At 56.7% G+C, this 17,810-nt stretch overlaps 1 protein-coding gene across 7 annotated transcripts in view; it reads left to right on the forward strand.

Annotated features, from left to right (window-relative positions):
• Positions 1–17,810, forward strand: part of DNMT3A (DNA methyltransferase 3 alpha) — a 106,688-nt gene that overhangs the window by 78,464 nt on the left and 10,414 nt on the right. For 6 of the 7 annotated variants that reach the window (XR_007135194.1, XR_007135195.1, XM_047782509.1 and 3 more), the window contains 13 exons: positions 9,309–9,524; positions 9,727–9,885; positions 10,308–10,415; positions 10,641–10,797; positions 11,076–11,225; positions 11,330–11,374; positions 12,095–12,174; positions 12,692–12,804; positions 13,142–13,325; positions 13,508–13,592; positions 15,655–15,800; positions 16,540–16,630; positions 16,819–16,967. Coding sequence is in view for 5 of the 7 variants with exons in the window: in XM_047782509.1 (XP_047638465.1) it covers positions 9,309–9,524; positions 9,727–9,885; positions 10,308–10,415; positions 10,641–10,797; positions 11,076–11,225; positions 11,330–11,374; positions 12,095–12,174; positions 12,692–12,804; positions 13,142–13,325; positions 13,508–13,592; positions 15,655–15,800; positions 16,540–16,630; positions 16,819–16,967 (1,683 nt within the window). In the remaining 2 variants the exon portion in view is untranslated. Of the gene's footprint in view, positions 1–5,076; positions 5,149–9,308; positions 9,525–9,726; positions 9,886–10,307; positions 10,416–10,640; positions 10,798–11,075; positions 11,226–11,329; positions 11,375–12,094; positions 12,175–12,691; positions 12,805–13,141; positions 13,326–13,507; positions 13,593–15,654; positions 15,801–16,539; positions 16,631–16,818; positions 16,968–17,810 lie in introns of those variants that run through there. The other variant, XM_047782511.1, reaches the window with a different exon arrangement.

The raw sequence follows: 17,810 nt of genomic DNA on the forward strand, positions 1-17,810 counted from the left end.
CCTGGTCATTTGCTTGCAACCTCCATATGGATTGCGGGGGAATAGGAAAACCAAGATTCCTGGCCTCTTTGGGAGCCTCAGACCCAGACCCCTAAGCGCCTATTAGAACTTTGCTGTGGAAAGCATCTGTCCCCATCCGGCAACCTGGTCAGCTGACTCTGGATGACGCTCCTGAGACAATGTTGAATTCAATTCAGCAAATGCGGTTTTACGCCTCTACTACATGCAAAGGGCTATGGTCCACACTGCTTCCATGTGAACCTGAGTAGGATCCAGGTCCTGCCCTCTAGAGATTTTTAATCTTGCTCAGGAGAGATGAGTACCCAGTCACTTTGTACAGGCTAAGACCGGCAGGTGCTAGGAGAGGATTACAAAGCGCTAGGGGAGTGTGGGGGAGGGACAGGGCCGTTTTTTCAGTGGGGGGAGATATGGGTGAGGAAGCAGAGCAGCACTGCCCATGGAACGTTCTGCAGTGACAGAGATATTCTCAAACCTGTGCCAGCCGCGACACCAGCCCCTAATCTGCATGGGCTGGAGGACACGTGCAGTGTGGCTAGAGCAACCAAGGAGCTGAATTTTAATTTGCAGGGGGCGGAGGGAGAGGGGGCGGCGAATGCAGCATGTGCAAGTTCCCCTACCAGGGCTTGACCCTGTGCCACAGCAGCAGTCCAAGCTGTTGCAGTGACAATGCTGGATCCTTAACTTAACCCAGAGCCACCAGGGGACTCCTAAATTTTCATTTTTATTTAATTTTAATGAATTTAAATGGCATCTGTGGCTAGTGGCCATGTTATTGGCCAGTTCAGGTCTAGAGACCTTCACAGTGGAGGGAATGGCTGAATTGGGCCAGGAAGGATAGGCAGGATTTTGGCCAATGGAAGTTGAGCAAGCCGATGGGGCAAGGAACAGCATGAGCAGAGGCGCAGAGGCAGAGAAAAGGTATGCTGGGAAATAGCAAGCTGCTCAGTGGGGTGTGGGCTGTGCCATGTAAGTGTTCCTGACTGTGAGGCCTCGAATGCCATGCAGGGAGTATAGGTTGGACTCAGCAGGCAGTCAGGGGTCCACTGCGTAGCACTGAAGCTTTTGAGCTGTAGGTGGAAGGGCAGGATCAGAAGAGACATCCATCTTGATCTTGCAGCCTTTGTCTGGATAAGGGCTCGTCGGTCTCGGGGTCAGTGGGATGTTTGTGTGGCAGAAAATAGGCAGTGTCCTCCCAGTATGTGGCTCTGCAGATGGCTTCCTAGGCTTCCCTGATTTTGAGTAAAGGGGCTCGGGCGGTAAATGTCCTGTTTGATGGAAGCAACATAACCTCCCCACATCCCAGCAGTCCTGGATTCTATGACAAAGCACGCCACGGGGATGCTGAACTCCGAGTTACAGCCAGTCAGGCAGGCGTGGCTGTCCCACCTGGACCTGTGCCTGTTACTGCTCCTGGGTGGAGCATCACCGCTGTGGCTCATCTCAGTTCCGCTGCATGAGAGCTAGAAAGTCAGAGTCACGGCACTTCTGATGACGCACTTCAGAGACACGGGAGTGTGATGTATCCCAAGATGTTCAATTTTCAGATTTATCACAGGACTTGTAATTTCCACACAGATCTTAGTGACTGTCCTGATGTTTTCTGACACTTACTGGCATCAGAGGCCATGGAAGATGTAATTAGCGTTAGAAGTTTGCTGGATGAGCCCAGGGCCCGTGCTGAGAGAGTCAGGTGTCCTTAAGAGGTGTTTTCAGAGGGCCTGTTGGATCACTGCGGTGCACCTGCCAGACAGGAAAGGTACCCTCTGCTTCAGCTCAGCGGCTTTTGGGGACCATGCTGGACACTTCCTCTCCAGTGCTTCTTTTAGACTCTTGGCCTCCACCAGATCTTCTTTTCATCCGGGGCTCCCTCCTTTCAACATACTTTCAGAATTTTTCCAAGACCTGGTTTCATTTTACACGTCCCCGCTGTTTTAGGTTGCCTGTCTTTCTCTTATATCAAAAGACCTATGCCAGGAACCACCCAGGAGGGTTACCTGGGAAGGTGGAGGACACATGTGACCTGAGGATCCTCGAAGGCTGCCCTGGTTTTTCCCTGGCCTGTTGCTAAAGTCACCTCCCATCCTGGACTCTGCTCTGAGGTCTCTCTCTGCCCCCGAGCATGAAGACACGAATCTGAGTGCTCGGTATAGAAAAGGGTGATCTTTCCTGTCTATGGAGCTGCAGGAGAGGGACGGTGCCCTGCATATCAAGGGGACACTTGTGAATTTGGGCTTTCTTTCGCTTAAGTTGGGAGCTGTATGGAAGAAGGAAGATTTGAGCTTAATTTTATTTAAAACAATGTCTGAGGTATTATAACTGATTTACGATAACACGTAAGTTTCAGGTGTACAACATAGTGAGCTGCAGTGTTTAAAGGTTAGACTCCATTTATCGCTATGTTCAACTATTGACTGACCTGAGCTGTGCAACTCTAACCTTGTAGCTTATTTATGTTACACATAGTAGGTAGGTTGTACCTCTTAATCCCCTCCTCCTATCTTGACCCTTCCTCCAATTGGAGTTAAAATTTGAAGCATGAGAATACATAAGTTTGGCACCTGCGAGGGAGGCGCCTTGATAAGTGGTCCAAGAGAAAGTGACACTGATGGCCCTGGTCCATTCTGTTCTGACACTTCGGTCCTGGCTGCATGGACAGGCATCGTTACTTAACTGGAGCAGTCCCAAGACCATGGAGGGCAGAGGCTAAGGCGTTTCGCCACATAATAATGGAAAAGGAGATGTCATAGCTGAGATAGTGTTTTCAAAAAAGAACTGGCCAAGCGCGATCAGAAGCTTCATTTTGCGAGGCGGCCTGGGGTGAGGTCCAAAGTGGCCTGTTAACAGGGCCTGGAAGCCGTGGAGGCTTCGGTGAAAGAAGCCAAGCAAGTCATATTACATTCCTTAAAGGGTGGGAGAGGCAAGAGGTATAAACTCAGGGCTTCTCGTCTCTGCTTAGTAATCTCCTAAGACATTGTACCAGCAGGTACCTCAGGTTGAAAGATGGGTCGGAGCAGACCATGGTCCGGGCTTGGTGGAGCGGCTCCTCCTTGCGGTATGGATTCTGGGTCTCGGTCGGGGGTCGGGGAGAACGGCTGTACTCCCGGAGTGTTATGTGGAGAAGGCTCTCCGATTTGGAATCCACTTCCCTTTTCAGGGCCTGCTCGTTCTGCTGGCCCCCAGAAGGGTGGGGCCCCCAGGAGGGATGGTGGGCTTGCCTTCACAGCACATCTTTTGACCTCCTTATACCGGCACCTGTTCCAGCTGGTTTGTTCCCACTGCCTGTGGCTGGAAGCCAGGCACCTGGGGCATTATCTCCTGAAGAGATGCTGGTATTCGGGCCTAGGAGGGCAGACGTCATCACTCCTGTTTTGCAAGTGAAAAGACAGACTTCTAGGAGTTAAGTGGCTTGTTCAAGGTCACAGTGAGAACCAGAGCCCCACTGCAGATCTTCCGATGAGTGCTGTCAGCCAAACAGCCCTCTCCTGCTAGGAGCATTCACCCCCAGTTCCTCTGCTCTTCCTTCTAATCCATTTTGTAAGCTGAAACCAGGATAATCTTTCCTAAATACCCATTCACCTTGTCAAAAAACCTGCAGTTACTCTTCACTGTGATAGGATATACCCATTGACATCTTTCTCTGTGCCCTCTGGCTTTAGTTGTACTGGCGGGTGGGAGATGGAGGTGGGCAAGGGTCTTCCTTTCCCCAGCTTAACATCTCTTATTTCCTCTCTCTCCAGCCTCACTCCAACTCTGATTCATCCCCCAAGTCCAGTCTCTGCTCCACATTTACGCATTTATCAATTCACACCACCTGTTTCGGGTTGGTTTCTTAGCTGTCCTGGCCCTCTGGGCTTGGTTATTTGTGGTGTAGTTATCTTCAGAAAGGACCTTTTCCAGTCTCCCCAAGTCTAGCTGAATTTGTAAGCTCCCTGAGGGCAGGGCCAACAGTGTCCGCCTGTCTGATGGAGGTAGAGCGCCCGCGCGCGCGTGCGTGTGTGCGTGCGTGCGTGTGCGTCCCTGGAGGGAGGGGCTTCTGCTCCGGAAGAGGGAGCTTGGAACGGTGGAAGCTGCACCTGGAGGCTCCACCTGGAGGCCCGAGCGGAGGCATGTAGACCTTAAGCTGCAGATGTTTGTGCCTGGGAGCGAAGGAACTGCTATACTTTTTAACCCCCGCCCCCCGCCTTTGCAAACAGGAAAATGAGACATCCAAGGCAGACCCAGAGTGACCTAGGGGACCCAGGGACTTGGCCAGCAAGAGGTTTTTCAAACCCTGAACTCCTCAAGCCACGCTGTGTAAGGCTCCGATCTCTATCCACCTGCAGTGTGAAGAGGAGCGCCCACCCCCCGCCCCAGTTCCCGCTCTGGAGCGCTCCCAGTTCTGTGCGAGCGCCTTTTCTGTCCATCTCTGTGCGCTTTGAGTTTTCCTACAGCCTCCTAGGCTTCTTTGCTCATCTGTAAGTTTTTTTCCTTTTTTTTTTTTTTTTTGGGTTGTGCTGCCGAGAGACTCACTTTTAACAACTTTCTCCTGGCTCTCCCAGGCGGTCCGAAAACTCCTCCCTCCCTTGGCCGGCGCTCCCGCTTCTCCGGCCGCTCGCAGCTCACCTCCGCAGCTGGAGGGCACGCAGCCCCTGCCCTCTCGGCTCCCGCAGCCCGCGGGCTCCCCACCTCGCCCCCCGGCTCCGCGAGGGGCTCCGGCCGAGTTGGGGGAGAGGGGGCGGGGCAGGCTGTCCGGTGGGAGGGGGCGGGCACCGCCCCCAGCCTGGCCGGGGCGGGGCCCTGGGAACGGGCGGAGGCCCAGCCGCGCCCCCAGGCCCCAGCGCCGGCCCGCGCCCCTCGGACGGGAGGAGAGGGGCTGGCCCACTGCCAGCGTCTGAGAGCCGGCCCCCTCCCCCGGCCCGCTCCCAGCCAACCAGGCACTCCAGCGGGGCCCACGTGACCTGGAGTTCTAGACAAAGAAAATGTTCAATCCCTCCCCCCCACCTCCCCCTCCCCCTCTCTCTGGCCCCCTCCGCCCCCCAGCCCCATCGCCCCCTTCCCCTCCCCCCAGTCGGGCAGCTACTTACAGAGCTTCAGGGCCGGGGCTCACACCTGAGCCGGACCACAGAGGGGCTGCACCTGGCCTTATGGGTAGGTTCCTGGACGGAGCCCTGGGGGAACTGGGGGCGGGGAGGCGGCAGGGGCCGGTGGGAGGGTCTCTGGGCCTGCAGCCCACTGGGTCTGAGCAGAGTCAGGTCTGCCTCCCCGGCCCGCAGGAGCTGGCTCTTCTGCCTGGCCTGAGTTCTGGAGATGCTGAGTTACTGCCGTCCCACCACTCTCTCCTCAGGAAGCCCAAGCCCCACTCCAGTCTCTGGGCTCAGGTGGGACCTGCTGGCTCAGGGGCCTGGAAGAGCAGCCCTGGTGCAATCCTGGGGCCGTGGTCAATGAAGGCTGGTGGGCAGGCCCGTGGAGTTGGGCTGGAAGCAGAGGTTTTGCTGAGCTGGCGGACAGATGGGTTGTTGGCATTTCCTTGCTGACCTGTGTTCCTGGCTGGTGGAGGACCACGCTGTCCTCGGGCCGTACCAAGCTTGTGGCCTCTTGAGAGGGACAGTTTCCTCTCCTGTGTGTTCCTAAGAGCCACCGTCAGGCCACCCAAAAGACGTGGTGTCGGGGTGGGAGGGAGCAGTGCGACCCTGACAGGGGGCTGTGGCACTTTAGCGGGTGCTGTGGGGGGAGCCCGACGTCCACCTGAGATGGGAGAGGCGCCTGGGGCCGCCCGGGATCTACTGCACCAGCGGGAGTCCGCGTGGGTCCCTGGACCTCTGACCTTTGGAATGGGAGGCAGCCTGTGTCGCAGAGGGAGGAGGAGGCGGGACAGCTGCTGGGAGTGATGGGACTGGACAGGGAGGCCTGGCCTCGGCCAGAGCGGAGTTACCAGTGGCTTTCCAGGCTGAACAAACTCCAGACGAAGTGGCCTCCCTGAGCCGCCGTAGTGGGGGCTGCTGTACAGTCTTCCTGATCCTGCCCAGTCTCTTGGCTGCTCTGGGTGGGACCTTCTGAACTGAGGGAGTGGCGGGTAGGAGCCTTGCGCCCAAAAGCCAAGCCCCGAGTTAACCCTTGTTTCTCCTATTGTCTGCCTGGGGAGAAGGGGTGGTGTGAACTTGGAAAAAGGGCTTCCCGTGCTGCCCTAGGCGAGTCTATTCTAATGAGCCCCTCCCCCACCAGCCACCCCCTCTGCCCCTTCTTCCCCTTTCCTCTTGCCTCCTGCTGCTAACCCACCCCCCCCTTCTTCCTTCCCCCACCCCTCCTGGCCTGGTCCCGATGGAGGCCCCTTCCTCCTCCTCTGCCTACCAGATCGTGCCTGGTGCCTGTTCTGCACCTACTGGGTTGGGGGCGCTTAACAGCCGTCAGCAGCATCATCTGACAAGCTGGGGGAAGTTGTGGGGGAAGAAGAATGTTCAGGAACTCTCTGTGGAGTGGAGGGGCTGAGGGGGAGTAAGGAGGGTGCTTGTCAGCACGACTCCCTTCTAGACTGGGGGAGGTGGGGTGGGGAGCCAGGCGCCCACCGGATCCGCTGGCTGTGGGTCCTCCTCCCCCCCCCCCCCGCCCCCTGCATCTGCCCGGCTTGCTCCGGCCGAGGGGGCCTGGCACTCCTGGAAGCTGGGTCCTTGGGTCGTCCCAGGCAGCACCCTTGTCTGGATCAGTATCTGGGCCTGAAGTTTACGGAGGCCCACAGCGCGAAGGGAGCAAGTGTGGCACTGGGGGTAGCGCTGCTGCAGCTGACAGTTCTACAAGAGAATCCCTGTCCCCCATAGGGTTGAGTATTCTACACCTAGGAGGACCTTCTCGTGGAGAAGGAGGCGGTGGATAATTGCTTTTAGGAAGGGCTGGGGCAGAGTCCCACAGGTGAAAGTGCACTTGGGAGGGAGGAACAATTACCCTGCATCCATCCATCCATCCATCCATCTGCTGCCCGTGGTCTCCTGGAGCTCATTCTCCCAGCTGTTGGTGAGCCGTGGCCAAGGATGTTTTACCCCATTTTAGAATTTGTTGAGTCAGAGAAAAAAACTGGGGCTTCCAGCCTCACATTTTAGGAATTGCCACTAGAAGCAGATTTGGTCTGTGGGTAGGCGGCAAAGCAGATTGAACAAAATAAAATGAATCTTTGAGACCATCGAGCTTTAAGATTTTTAGCCTGCGACCTAAGGGTCCACTGACAGGCTTTGGAGGGTCCTTGGAACTCTTGATACATATGTATGTCAGATTCTTTTTTTTTTTTTTTTAAGTGCCGTACATTCGACATATGGAGGTTCCCAGGCTAGGGGTCCAATTGGAGCTACAGCCGCCGGCCTACACCACAGCCACAGCAACTTGGGATCTGAGCCGCGTCTTCGACCTACCCCACAGCTCACGGCAACGCCGGATCCTTAACCCACTGAGCGAGGCCAGGGATCCAACCCATAACCTCATAGTTCCTAGTGGGATTCATTTCCGCTGCGCCACGACAGGAACCTCCTGTAGGTCAGATTCTTAAACCAGTCAGAAAAGGTTAACAGAAATCCTTCAGTTCAAACCCCTTTTTAGATGGAGCAATTCAAGAGACTGCTTTCCAAAGTCAGCTATTAATTAGTTTTAAGACTGAGATAGGAATATAAATGCTGTGATTTCCAGCTTAGAGGTCTTACACTCTAAGTTGCTTTTCTGGTGTTTTTTAAACTTGAGGATGGGTTTGTCTTCACAGCTCTAAGCTCACAGGGAAAGCTTGATGTTGAGACATGGGCATTTTTTCTTTCTGAATTGGGGCGGGAGGGGGGTGGTGGAAATGGGTGCAGAGCCTTGACATTTGAGGGCCACGTGTCCTAGATTTAGTAACCGGGGTGAGATTAGGTTGAATGGTCCTCCGAGCTAAGTCTCCAGGATTTCGTTCCCCTCTGTAGGGTGAAGGGAATCCTAGAGCAGGTTTTGAGAGGGAATGGGCATGCGAGTCATAGCCCGAAAGATGAGTGTGCGACGATGAAAGGGTGGAGGCTTTTCCCGTTGGGAGAATACTTGGGTTTGGATGAATTTGTCAGCGGGATGGCAGAGAAGATCCCTGGCTGTACTGTGGAGTCAGTAAGTCATTGTTCAAAGAATAAGTGTATTTGTGGGTCTGAAAGGTGCTGGTAGAAAGAACACGTAGAATCAGGAAACAGCGGATGTTAGTTGTGTCTTAACGCCACCATTTGCAGCAACATGGATGGAACTAGAGACTCTCATATTAAGTGAAGTAAGTCAGAAAGAGAAAGACATGATATCACTTATACCTGGAATCGAATATACAGCACAAGCGAACGTTTCTACAGAAAAGAAACAAACTCATGAACCTGGAGAACAGGCTTGTGGTTGCTGAGGCGGGGAGGGAGTGGGATGGACTGGGAGTTTGGGGTTCATAGGTGCAAACTATTGCTTTTGGAGTGGATAAGCACTGAGATCGTGCTGTATAGCCCAGGGAACTATATCCAGTCCCTTGTGATGGAACATGATGGAGGATGGTGTGAGAAAAAGAATGTGTTTATATTGATGTATGCCTGGGTCACTTTGCTAAATTGACAAAACAGTGTAAATCAACTATAATAGAAAAATAAAAACCTTAAAATAAAAATTACTGTTTATCAAAAGAAAAAAAAAAAAAAAGAACTCCAGGATGGCCTGGGAGCCTGGGAGCTCTTCTGGGGCTTTTCGTGGTGATTGGGCAGATGGGGAAGGAACCAAGCTCTTTGAACACAAAGCCGTGATTTCCTCCTTAGGCATCACAGCAAAAACTAGAATCGTGGTCTGGAATTCAAGGCCAGAAATAAAAGGGGTCGATTGCCCAGGAAAACTGGAGAAAAGCACAGGAGGATCCATTTCGAGGTTGGGGGATAAGATAGGCGAGGATGGAGCCCAGGTCTGGGCCTCATCTGCCGTGCGTGATTGGTGTCTGAATAGACTCCATCTTCCTCTGCCCGAGGCGGGGCAGCTGATGCTGCTGATAGTTGAGGAAGATTAGACCAGGGAGGGAGTTTCTGCTGCAGTGCACCTGTGGCCTAGTCTCAGCTGCGGCTCGGATTCGAGCCCTGGCAGAGGAGAAGGCTGCCGTGGAGCCAAGGGCTGAGCGTTCACCTCCCAACTTCCAGTTTTTGTTTTCCTTGGCTAGAGCCAGTTGAGTCGATGAGGGAAGAAGTCCTCTCTCCAGCCCTTGTGGTCTGTCGCCACCGTCTGCAGGCCACAGAGAGATTGAGAAGTGTCCCTGAGTGTCAGGTCAAGGTAACTTCTGCTCCTTGTCTCCTCAGGCTGAGAAGAAAGCCAAGGTGATCGCAGTCATGAACGCCATGGAAGAAAACCAGGGGTCCACCGAGTCTCAGAAGGTGGAGGAGGCCAGTCCGCCCGCCGTGCAGCAGCCCACAGACCCCGCCTCCCCCACCGTGGCTACCACACCTGAGCCCGTGGGGGCCGATGCCGGGGACAAGAATGCCACCAAATCAGCCGATGATGAACCGGAGTATGAGGTGAGTGGCTGGCTTCCTCACCTGCCCGTCCCGCTCTCCCCACCTGACCCCGGGCCTCTTTTTCTCCCCGGTCCTGCTCTGTCCATTCAGATGGGGCTGACTTGACCCTCAGATGCCCAGGGCCCGGCTTTTTCCCAGGGGCGGGAATCGGGGTGGCAGGGCCTCATGACCTCCGTGTAATGACTTTTCCTTGGGGCTCCAGGACGGCCGGGGCTTTGGCATTGGGGAGCTGGTGTGGGGGAAACTGCGGGGCTTCTCCTGGTGGCCAGGCCGCATTGTGTCTTGGTGGATGACCGGCCGGAGCCGAGCAGCGGAAGGCACCCGTTGGGTCATGTGGTTCGGAGACGGCAAGTTCTCGGTGGTGAGTTCCGGGTTTTGGCGGCATCCTGGGGTGGGGGTTCCGGGAGGGGCCGGAAGGGGTCTTGGTCCCAGGGCCTCTGGTTTTTTGGCTGGGGGCATGGTTCAGAATTGGGATGGTGGAAGGGGGCTCTGCTCGCCCCCACGCGTGTATATGTGATTGGAAGAAGTCCGGGAGATAATTAGGTGGCCCTTCCAGGCATCCCTTACCCGGAATTCCCTTCCCACCTGCGTTCATCCCCGCCCCCCCGCCCCACGCACTTGGGTTGGACACTTCCTTTTCGGCACGTCATTAATTACTGGTACACCCCGTCCTTTCAAGGGCAGAGGCCAGGTCTTGGTGCCCCCGGCTGCGACCTTGCCAGGCATGTGGTGGGCACTCGATGAGTGGGAGGAGGAGCAAATGAGGGCGGGTTGTGCCTCTAGGTGTGTGTGGAGAAGCTGATGCCGCTGAGCTCCTTCTGCAGCGCCTTCCACCAGGCCACCTACAACAAGCAGCCCATGTACCGCAAAGCCATCTATGAAGTCCTGCAGGTCAGTACCTCTCCGAGGGACTCAGCAGGGGGAGCTTAGGTGGCGGGAACCCCTGTTGGTCTGGAAGCTGGAACGCGGGCTTAGGTCTGGACGGGGCTTTGCCTGTGAGGTCCTCTGGCCTCCTTCTCCTCTCACGGGCCCCCTTTCTGCACCCTCTCTCGCATCTGGCCTGAGCCCACCTTGGCTGGTCTCTTGACAGCCTCCCCTACATGTGCTGCCCTCTAGGTGGCCAGCAGCCGTGCGGGGAAGCTCTTCCCGGTGTGCCATGACAACGACGAGAGCGACACTGCCAAGGCTGTGGAGGTGCAGAACAAGCAGATGATCGAATGGGCCCTGGGAGGGTTCCAGCCCTCTGGCCCCAAGGGTCTGGAGCCACCAGAAGGTAAATGCAGGTGGACCAGCCGCTCCACGCCTGAGCTGGGAAAGCCATGCTTGGGGAGAGCCACCAAAGCCTCCATCAAGATGCCCAGTGGGAATGGCCAGGGTCTCCCTCTCTTTGGGGTCAGGGTAGGGGCACTGCCTCTCTAGGGGAGTTGGGAGCCAGGAACAAGCTGGGCACTGGGCTGCACCCCACTGTAGAGGGTAGATGGGGTGGAGGAGGGAGCTGGGATTCCTTCTTGGCCAGTAACTATCACCTCATCATCTGCTTTCCTGGTCCAGAGGAGAAGAACCCTTACAAAGAAGTTTACACAGACATGTGGGTTGAACCCGAGGCAGCTGCCTATGCACCACCCCCACCAGCCAAAAAGCCCCGAAAGAGCACAACTGAGAAGCCCAAGGTCAAGGAGATAATTGATGAACGCACAAGAGGTAGTTGACCTGGCTCTGGAGAGTGGCAGGGCGAGGCCAGCATTCAGAGGAGTGGGTGTGACCCGAGAGGCCTCCTCTGATGCTGGGCCCTCCTCCCTCCGCAGAGCGGCTGGTGTATGAGGTGCGGCAGAAGTGCCGGAACATCGAGGGTGAGTCTAGGGGACAGCTGGGCGTTGACTCTGGAAGTCACTTGTCTGGTGCCGGTGGGGTGGGCGTGAGGGCTTGGCCGTAACGTGGCGGCTGGCATGGAGTAGTGTAGGTACTAAGGGGGTGTGATGGCGTGGGACATTGTTACCTGGTGCTGGGGTCTGTCCCACATGTCCCAGAACTTCCAGCCTGCTCAGCACGCATTTGTCTTTCTGGTGCCGCCATCTTTCCTATCAATGGTGTGGGCTGGTCCTTAGGCTTTAGACCACTCCCGTGGGTCAGAGAAAGTCGGCCCCTCTTGGACTTGATTGAACTTGGCCTTTAACTTTCTCCCACCTGGTGGTAATGAGTGCCTCCCATGGCTGTCTCCTTGGCCTAGTGATGGTGTGTCCAGCTTGGGGCTGTCAGGGCCAGCAAGGATGAGAGGAGGGACCCAAGGACATCTCCAGAGTAACTCAGGGTCAGGGCCCCCTTCTTGCAGGCGGGTTCTTGTCCTCGTGAAAGCCTTTCTGGGAACCCAGTGGCAGTGCTGCTGGGAGATGAGTGGGCTGAGGTCGGAGCCACACTGCCTCCCTGTTCCACGGGGCGCCTCCTGACCGCTTCCTACTTTCTTTCTGGCCCCATGCTCCAGCATGCCCCTTTTTATAACTTTTCTGGAACCAGGCTTTGGCCCGAGGTGGGAGGGGGCCCTTCGGTGACACCCTGCTTCTACCGCTTTCCAGACATTTGCATCTCCTGTGGAAGCCTCAATGTCACCCTGGAACACCCTCTCTTCATCGGAGGAATGTGCCAAAACTGCAAGGTAGGGGCATGTCCTCTGGCGGAGAAGCCGCTGGCTGACCTGGCCCCTGGGCTGTAGGCATCTGGGGCAGCTGTGAGCTTGGCTCTGAGGTCTGCTCTTGCAGCAGAATCCTGATAAGATGGACCCTTGGGTTTCAAGCGTTGGTCCTGCTGTGGTTTTTCCTCTGAGAGATCCTTTTGGCCCCCCGCCCACCCCCCCAAAGCCCCATTCTCATCCCTAGATGTGTGCTCCCAGTACTCCCAGTAGCACAGCCGTTCAGTGTGAAGTGGAGGGGAGGCCAGACGGGCTGATGGCTGGGTTGCTGCACCCTGGCAGGGTGAGCCTTCTTTCCCAGGCCTGCCTGCCTGCCTCTCCTCGCTTCTGTCCTCTTGGGCGGGAAACGGCATCCCCATCCCAGGTCTGCGGTCCAGGCCAGACTCTGGTTGGAGGGGGTGGGGTCACGTCTCAGGGCCTTGTCACGGTTCCAAGGCAAGGGCCAGAGGCTGGGTTTACAGCCCACCTTCGCCCCGCTCCCTAGAACTGCTTCCTGGAGTGCGCGTATCAGTACGACGATGACGGCTACCAGTCCTACTGCACCATCTGCTGTGGGGGCCGCGAGGTGCTCATGTGCGGGAACAACAATTGCTGCAGGTGAGGGGCCTCCCTCCTCGCCTGTCGCCCTGCTGTCGCTGCCCGCGCCCTCCCTCCCAGACTGGCCTGGGGCTGAGTCCCCTCTGTTCCCTTGGGCTCCTTTGCAGATGCTTTTCTTCCCACTTTCTTCTTTGGCCACCCCAAAGCGCACGGAGTTCCCGGGCCCGGGATTAGAGTTGAGCCGCAGCTGCCACCTAGGCCGCAGCTGCAGCAAGGCCTGACCTTTAACCTGCCGGGCGGAGCCGGGCTGGGCCGGGCCTGGGGTGAAATCTGCCTCCTGGCTCTGCGGAGATGCCGCCGATGCCACTGCGCCACAGTGAGAACTCCTGCCTTCCAGGTGCTTTTGCGTGGAGTGCGTGGATCTCTTGGTGGGGCCGGGGGCCGCGCAGGCAGCCATTAAGGAAGACCCCTGGAACTGCTACATGTGCGGGCACAAGGGCACCTACGGGCTGCTCCGGAGGCGGGACGACTGGCCCTCTCGGCTCCAGATGTTCTTCGCCAATAACCACGACCAGGAATTTGTGAGTGCTGGGTGCTGGGTGCAGGGCAGAGGGCATCTCTTGTCGCCCCCCACCTGCCGGAGCCAGAGGGCAGACTCCGCCCTAGCGAGAGAGCCCTTCAGTTGGCCAGGGGCCTGGGCGACGGGCAGCGGGTCTGTTGGGCCCTCCTGGACGCTCACCTGGCTTTTGTGCTCGCTGCCTAGGACCCTCCGAAGGTCTACCCACCTGTCCCAGCCGAGAAGAGGAAGCCCATCCGGGTGCTGTCTCTATTTGATGGAATCGCTACAGGTAAGAGTCTTGGCATCTTCGTCCTGGGATGTGGGAGCTCTACTGGGACTGTGTGTGTGAGTGTGAGTCTGGTAAAACACAATGACAGCTCACATCACAGCTGCTGAAATGCATTATCCTGAAGAGAAGACTTTGGTGTTCAGTGAAAAGTAAACTCAGTGATAAACCAGCACGTCCGGTGGGCACTTTCCATAATGGAGGTGCTCGGGGGGGCGGGGAGGAGACTTTCCAGCAGAGGATGCAGATTTGTGAAGACTTTCACAAACCCTCAAAGGACAGGCTTGGCGATCAAAGCAAAACAGAGGCAGTTCTATTGTGCTTTGATTATAAGTCGTGGTGAAAAACAAACTATAAACAAGAGAGTCTAAAGAATATTTAAATCGCCCGTGATCCTGTAATTAGTGTTTGGGTGTGTGTCCTTTTACATTTTTTTCCTGTGCGTGTGTGTTTCTATAATCCTGTGTAGACAGATAAATACAATGAAAGGGTAGTGAATGCACACCGTGTAACCTGCCTTTGCATTTATGATGTTTTGACCACTTTTTCATGTCAACCAGTATAGAGTACGTTATTTATAAATGCTGCAGAGGATTCCAAGGAGTGAAAGTAGCGTCACTTATTTAAGGGACCCCATATTGGGTAGTTTACTTTTTTTTTTTGGTCTTTTTGCCTTTTCTGGGGCCGCTCCCACGGCATGTGGAGGTTCCCAGGCTAGGGGTTGGATCGGAGCTGTAGCTGCTGGCCTACACCACAGCCACAGCAATGCAGGATCCAAGCTGCGTCTGCGACCTACACCACAGCTCACGGCAATGCCAGGTTCCTAACCCACTGAGCAAGGCCAGGGACCGAACCCACAACCTCATGGTTCCTAGTCGGATTCATTAACCACTGAGCCACGACGGGAACTCCAGTTGTTGACTTTTGTTCCCGCTCTTAGGAGCAGGTTTGTGGCAAGCATCCTTGTACATGCATCTTTATATACTTAAACTATTGACTTTTAGGAAATACCGGGTCACCGCGTAGCCACTGTTTCTCATTTCATGTGGTTCCTGACCTGAATACTGACATGTCCACCCCTCTGCCCTGCCCCCAGTCCGCAGCATCTCAGTCCTTAGGAAAGGAACAGCCCTTCTGAGAAATGGCCTTCATGGCACCAGAGGGAGATGGGGAGGCTGGGCACGGAGACCTCGGCCAGGGTCTGTCTTCTGTTGCAGCCCAGGGCTGATGTTGCGTGAGCCTGGAGAGTTAACGCACCGCTTTGGTTTCCCAGGCGAGGACCGTGATGCCTTCTTAATTAAGCCACGTCACCCCCCTCCCCCGCCCTGGTGCCCCAGGAGGCCGTGCCAGCTCCTTGTGAGCAGGGGGAGTGGTGCTGTTTCTCCTGACGCTCTCAGGGGCTGTTCTGTTTCCTCGCCTCAGTTCAGCAGCAGGCGCTCGTCATGGTCAGGAAGTGCGAGTAGTTAGCTGGGGAGGAAACTCATTGAGTGAGACCGCCCACTCGGCCTTGAAAACACTCGCACCCCAGAGAAGGGCTGCCTGAGGCATGCGTGCTACCCCTGGATGGAGAGGGTGCCAAGTGCCGGGGCTCCCAGGGGACGGGAGGCCATCCCGGCGGCTGGGGGCTGGGGGCTGGGGGTGGGGGTGCGTGGACATCAGCGAAGCCTTTCTACAGCAGGCAGCATTTAGGTTGAGTCTTGACAGATGGTTGAAGTGCAGCAGGAAGTGATAGAAGCGCTGAGGAAGGACCAGCGCGTGCATGATGTAGGAAGAGCAGAGAAAAGGCCGCCCAGCGTCCGCTGTTGTTCTCCCTGCTTCTGGAAACCCCCTGCTGTCTGTCTTGACCGCCTTCTGAGTCAGTCAGACCAGGCACGAGATGTAACAGCCTCGCCGTCCTTGTTATTGATATTCCAGTTTGATCCAGAAGTTTCCTGCAGCTCTGTGGGCAGAGTAGGGCTGGGGCCTGTCGCTGACCCCTGGGTCCAGCTGGCCTGAGGCCCCTTCTGCAGAGACCGGGGTGCCGGGGAGGCGCCCCTGTGACCGTGCTTTTTGCTGGCTGGCACAGGGCTTCTGGTGCTGAAGGACTTGGGCATCCAGGTGGATCGCTACATCGCCTCCGAGGTGTGCGAGGACTCCATCACCGTGGGCATGGTGCGGCACCAGGGCAAGATCATGTACGTCGGGGACGTCCGCAGCGTCACGCAGAAGCATGTATGTCACTCTCTACGTCCCGTAGCTCCGGAGGCGGCGCCTGCCCCTTTTGTCCTTCCCCGCTTCTCCCTCGAACTATGCCTCCTTTTCCGTTTCTCTCCTCATCCCAAGAGGGTTGGGGCCAAGTGCAGGGGGAATTGGGGAGCCAGCTTCCCTGGGCCTGGGCTGCCCCCTGGCTGGCTCCCAGGCCCTCTCTGGTGGAGCACTGGGGGTTGCCGCCTGGTTCCCGTCCTCCCGTTTTTGGGGTGGAGGCTCTGGTGGGGTGCTGCTTCAGTGGCCCCTTGTCCTTCCAGTCATCCGTGCCGACCTCGAACTGCAGGCCCTCGGGGCTCCTGAAGGGCCCTTGGAGGGGATCAGGTGGCCCAGCCACCCTGCCTGGGGTGCACAGAGCCCAGAGTGCCCTCCGTCCAGCCGCCAGCCTGGACCCGGGCCCCTTGCATGGCTGCTTTTCCTGCTGGCCTCAGACTGGCCAGTTCAGTCCTTTCACTTTATTGTTTAGGAAACTGAGCCCAGAGAGCCTCAGTGACTTGCCTGTGGCTGCAAGGCACAGCCTGTGGCTGTGTGTGTGTGTCGGTGTGTGTGGCAGCCAGCAGTGTGTCGGTGTGGGTGAGGGTGTGGCAGCCAGGTCTCTTCTCTCCCGCGCCAAAGTACTTTTTTGCCAAATTCACAGATCGTTTCTCTCTTCCTTTCTGCCTCTGTCCCCGGACATCAGCCCATCACATTACCTTTATCCTCCCAGATCCAGGAGTGGGGCCCATTCGATCTGGTGATTGGGGGCAGTCCCTGCAATGACCTCTCCATCGTCAACCCCGCCCGCAAGGGACTCTACGGTAGGTGCTGCGCTCCCCCTGCGCTTTCTGAGCTGGTGCTTCCGCACGTAGGTTTCCTCCTTGGATGTTTCTGCCCTGGGACGGCTACTCCCGGCAACCCTGCCCTCCCTTGCCCTCCCCGTGCCCGAGCCCCACCACGACCTCGTGCAGACAGCCCCAGCTGACGGCTTTCTCTTCCGACCTCTCAGAGGGCACGGGCCGGCTCTTCTTTGAGTTCTACCGCCTCCTGCATGATGCGCGGCCCAAGGAGGGAGATGATCGCCCCTTCTTCTGGCTCTTTGAGAATGTGGTGGCCATGGGCGTTAGTGACAAGAGGGACATCTCGCGATTTCTCGAGGTATAGCCAGCAACCTTGGTTTGGCCAGCTCACTAATGGCTTCTACCTTGGACTGCTGCTTTATCCCTGTCTCATCTGCCTTGTGGAGCTGGGGACTGGTGACTTCTGCTTGGCAAGGGGCCCATTTGGGAAGCTCTGCGCTTCCCAAGTAAACAGGGAGGAAGCCCACCCAGGAAAGAACATGTGGTCTCACTTTGAGAGGTCGTATGTGGGTGTGGGCCTCGGCGCTTGCAGGACCTGACTGTTGTAAACAGGGTGGCGTGCCAGCCTCTCGGGCTCGGGATTCTCTGTGATGTCCGCTGGGTGAAGCTTTGAGACGCCAGAATCGATTTTCCCCAATCGGCGTGGCCTGTCCTCGCTCCCTGGCACCGTGACGGATGCTTTACAGCACCTGGGAAGGAAACACAGCTTATCCCAGTTTTTATTTCCCACGACGTGGGTCCCCACTTGGCTGTGGCCCGGTTGGGCCGTGCACAGGGGGTTCTGCGGCCAGAGTCGCCCTCGGGGTGGGCACTCTGGGAGCCTGGGCCCATGCTTCTGGGCTTTGGGGTCAGTGACACCTCGGGCTGATGTTCTGACTCTGAATTTGAGCAGGTGTCTTTGTGGCTCGTCATCTGCACGCACAGCGAATACACGACACGCGTTGGCACTTTGTTTCTCAAAGCCTCCGGGGGTGGGGGCGCTAGAGCTGTGTGGTCCAGTGCGGTGGGTGTCTGCCATGTGTCGTGTTTAAATCAACATTAGAGTTCCTCGGTCGCCCCAGCCTCCTTTCTAGCACTCAGCCATCTGCAGCTGGTGGGCTTGTGGCAGATAGAACGTTTCCCATCATTGCACAAGGTTCAC

This window comes from Phacochoerus africanus, chromosome 5 (genome assembly GCF_016906955.1).
Source record: "Phacochoerus africanus isolate WHEZ1 chromosome 5, ROS_Pafr_v1, whole genome shotgun sequence".
Lineage (NCBI taxonomy): Eukaryota > Metazoa > Chordata > Mammalia > Artiodactyla > Suidae > Phacochoerus > Phacochoerus africanus.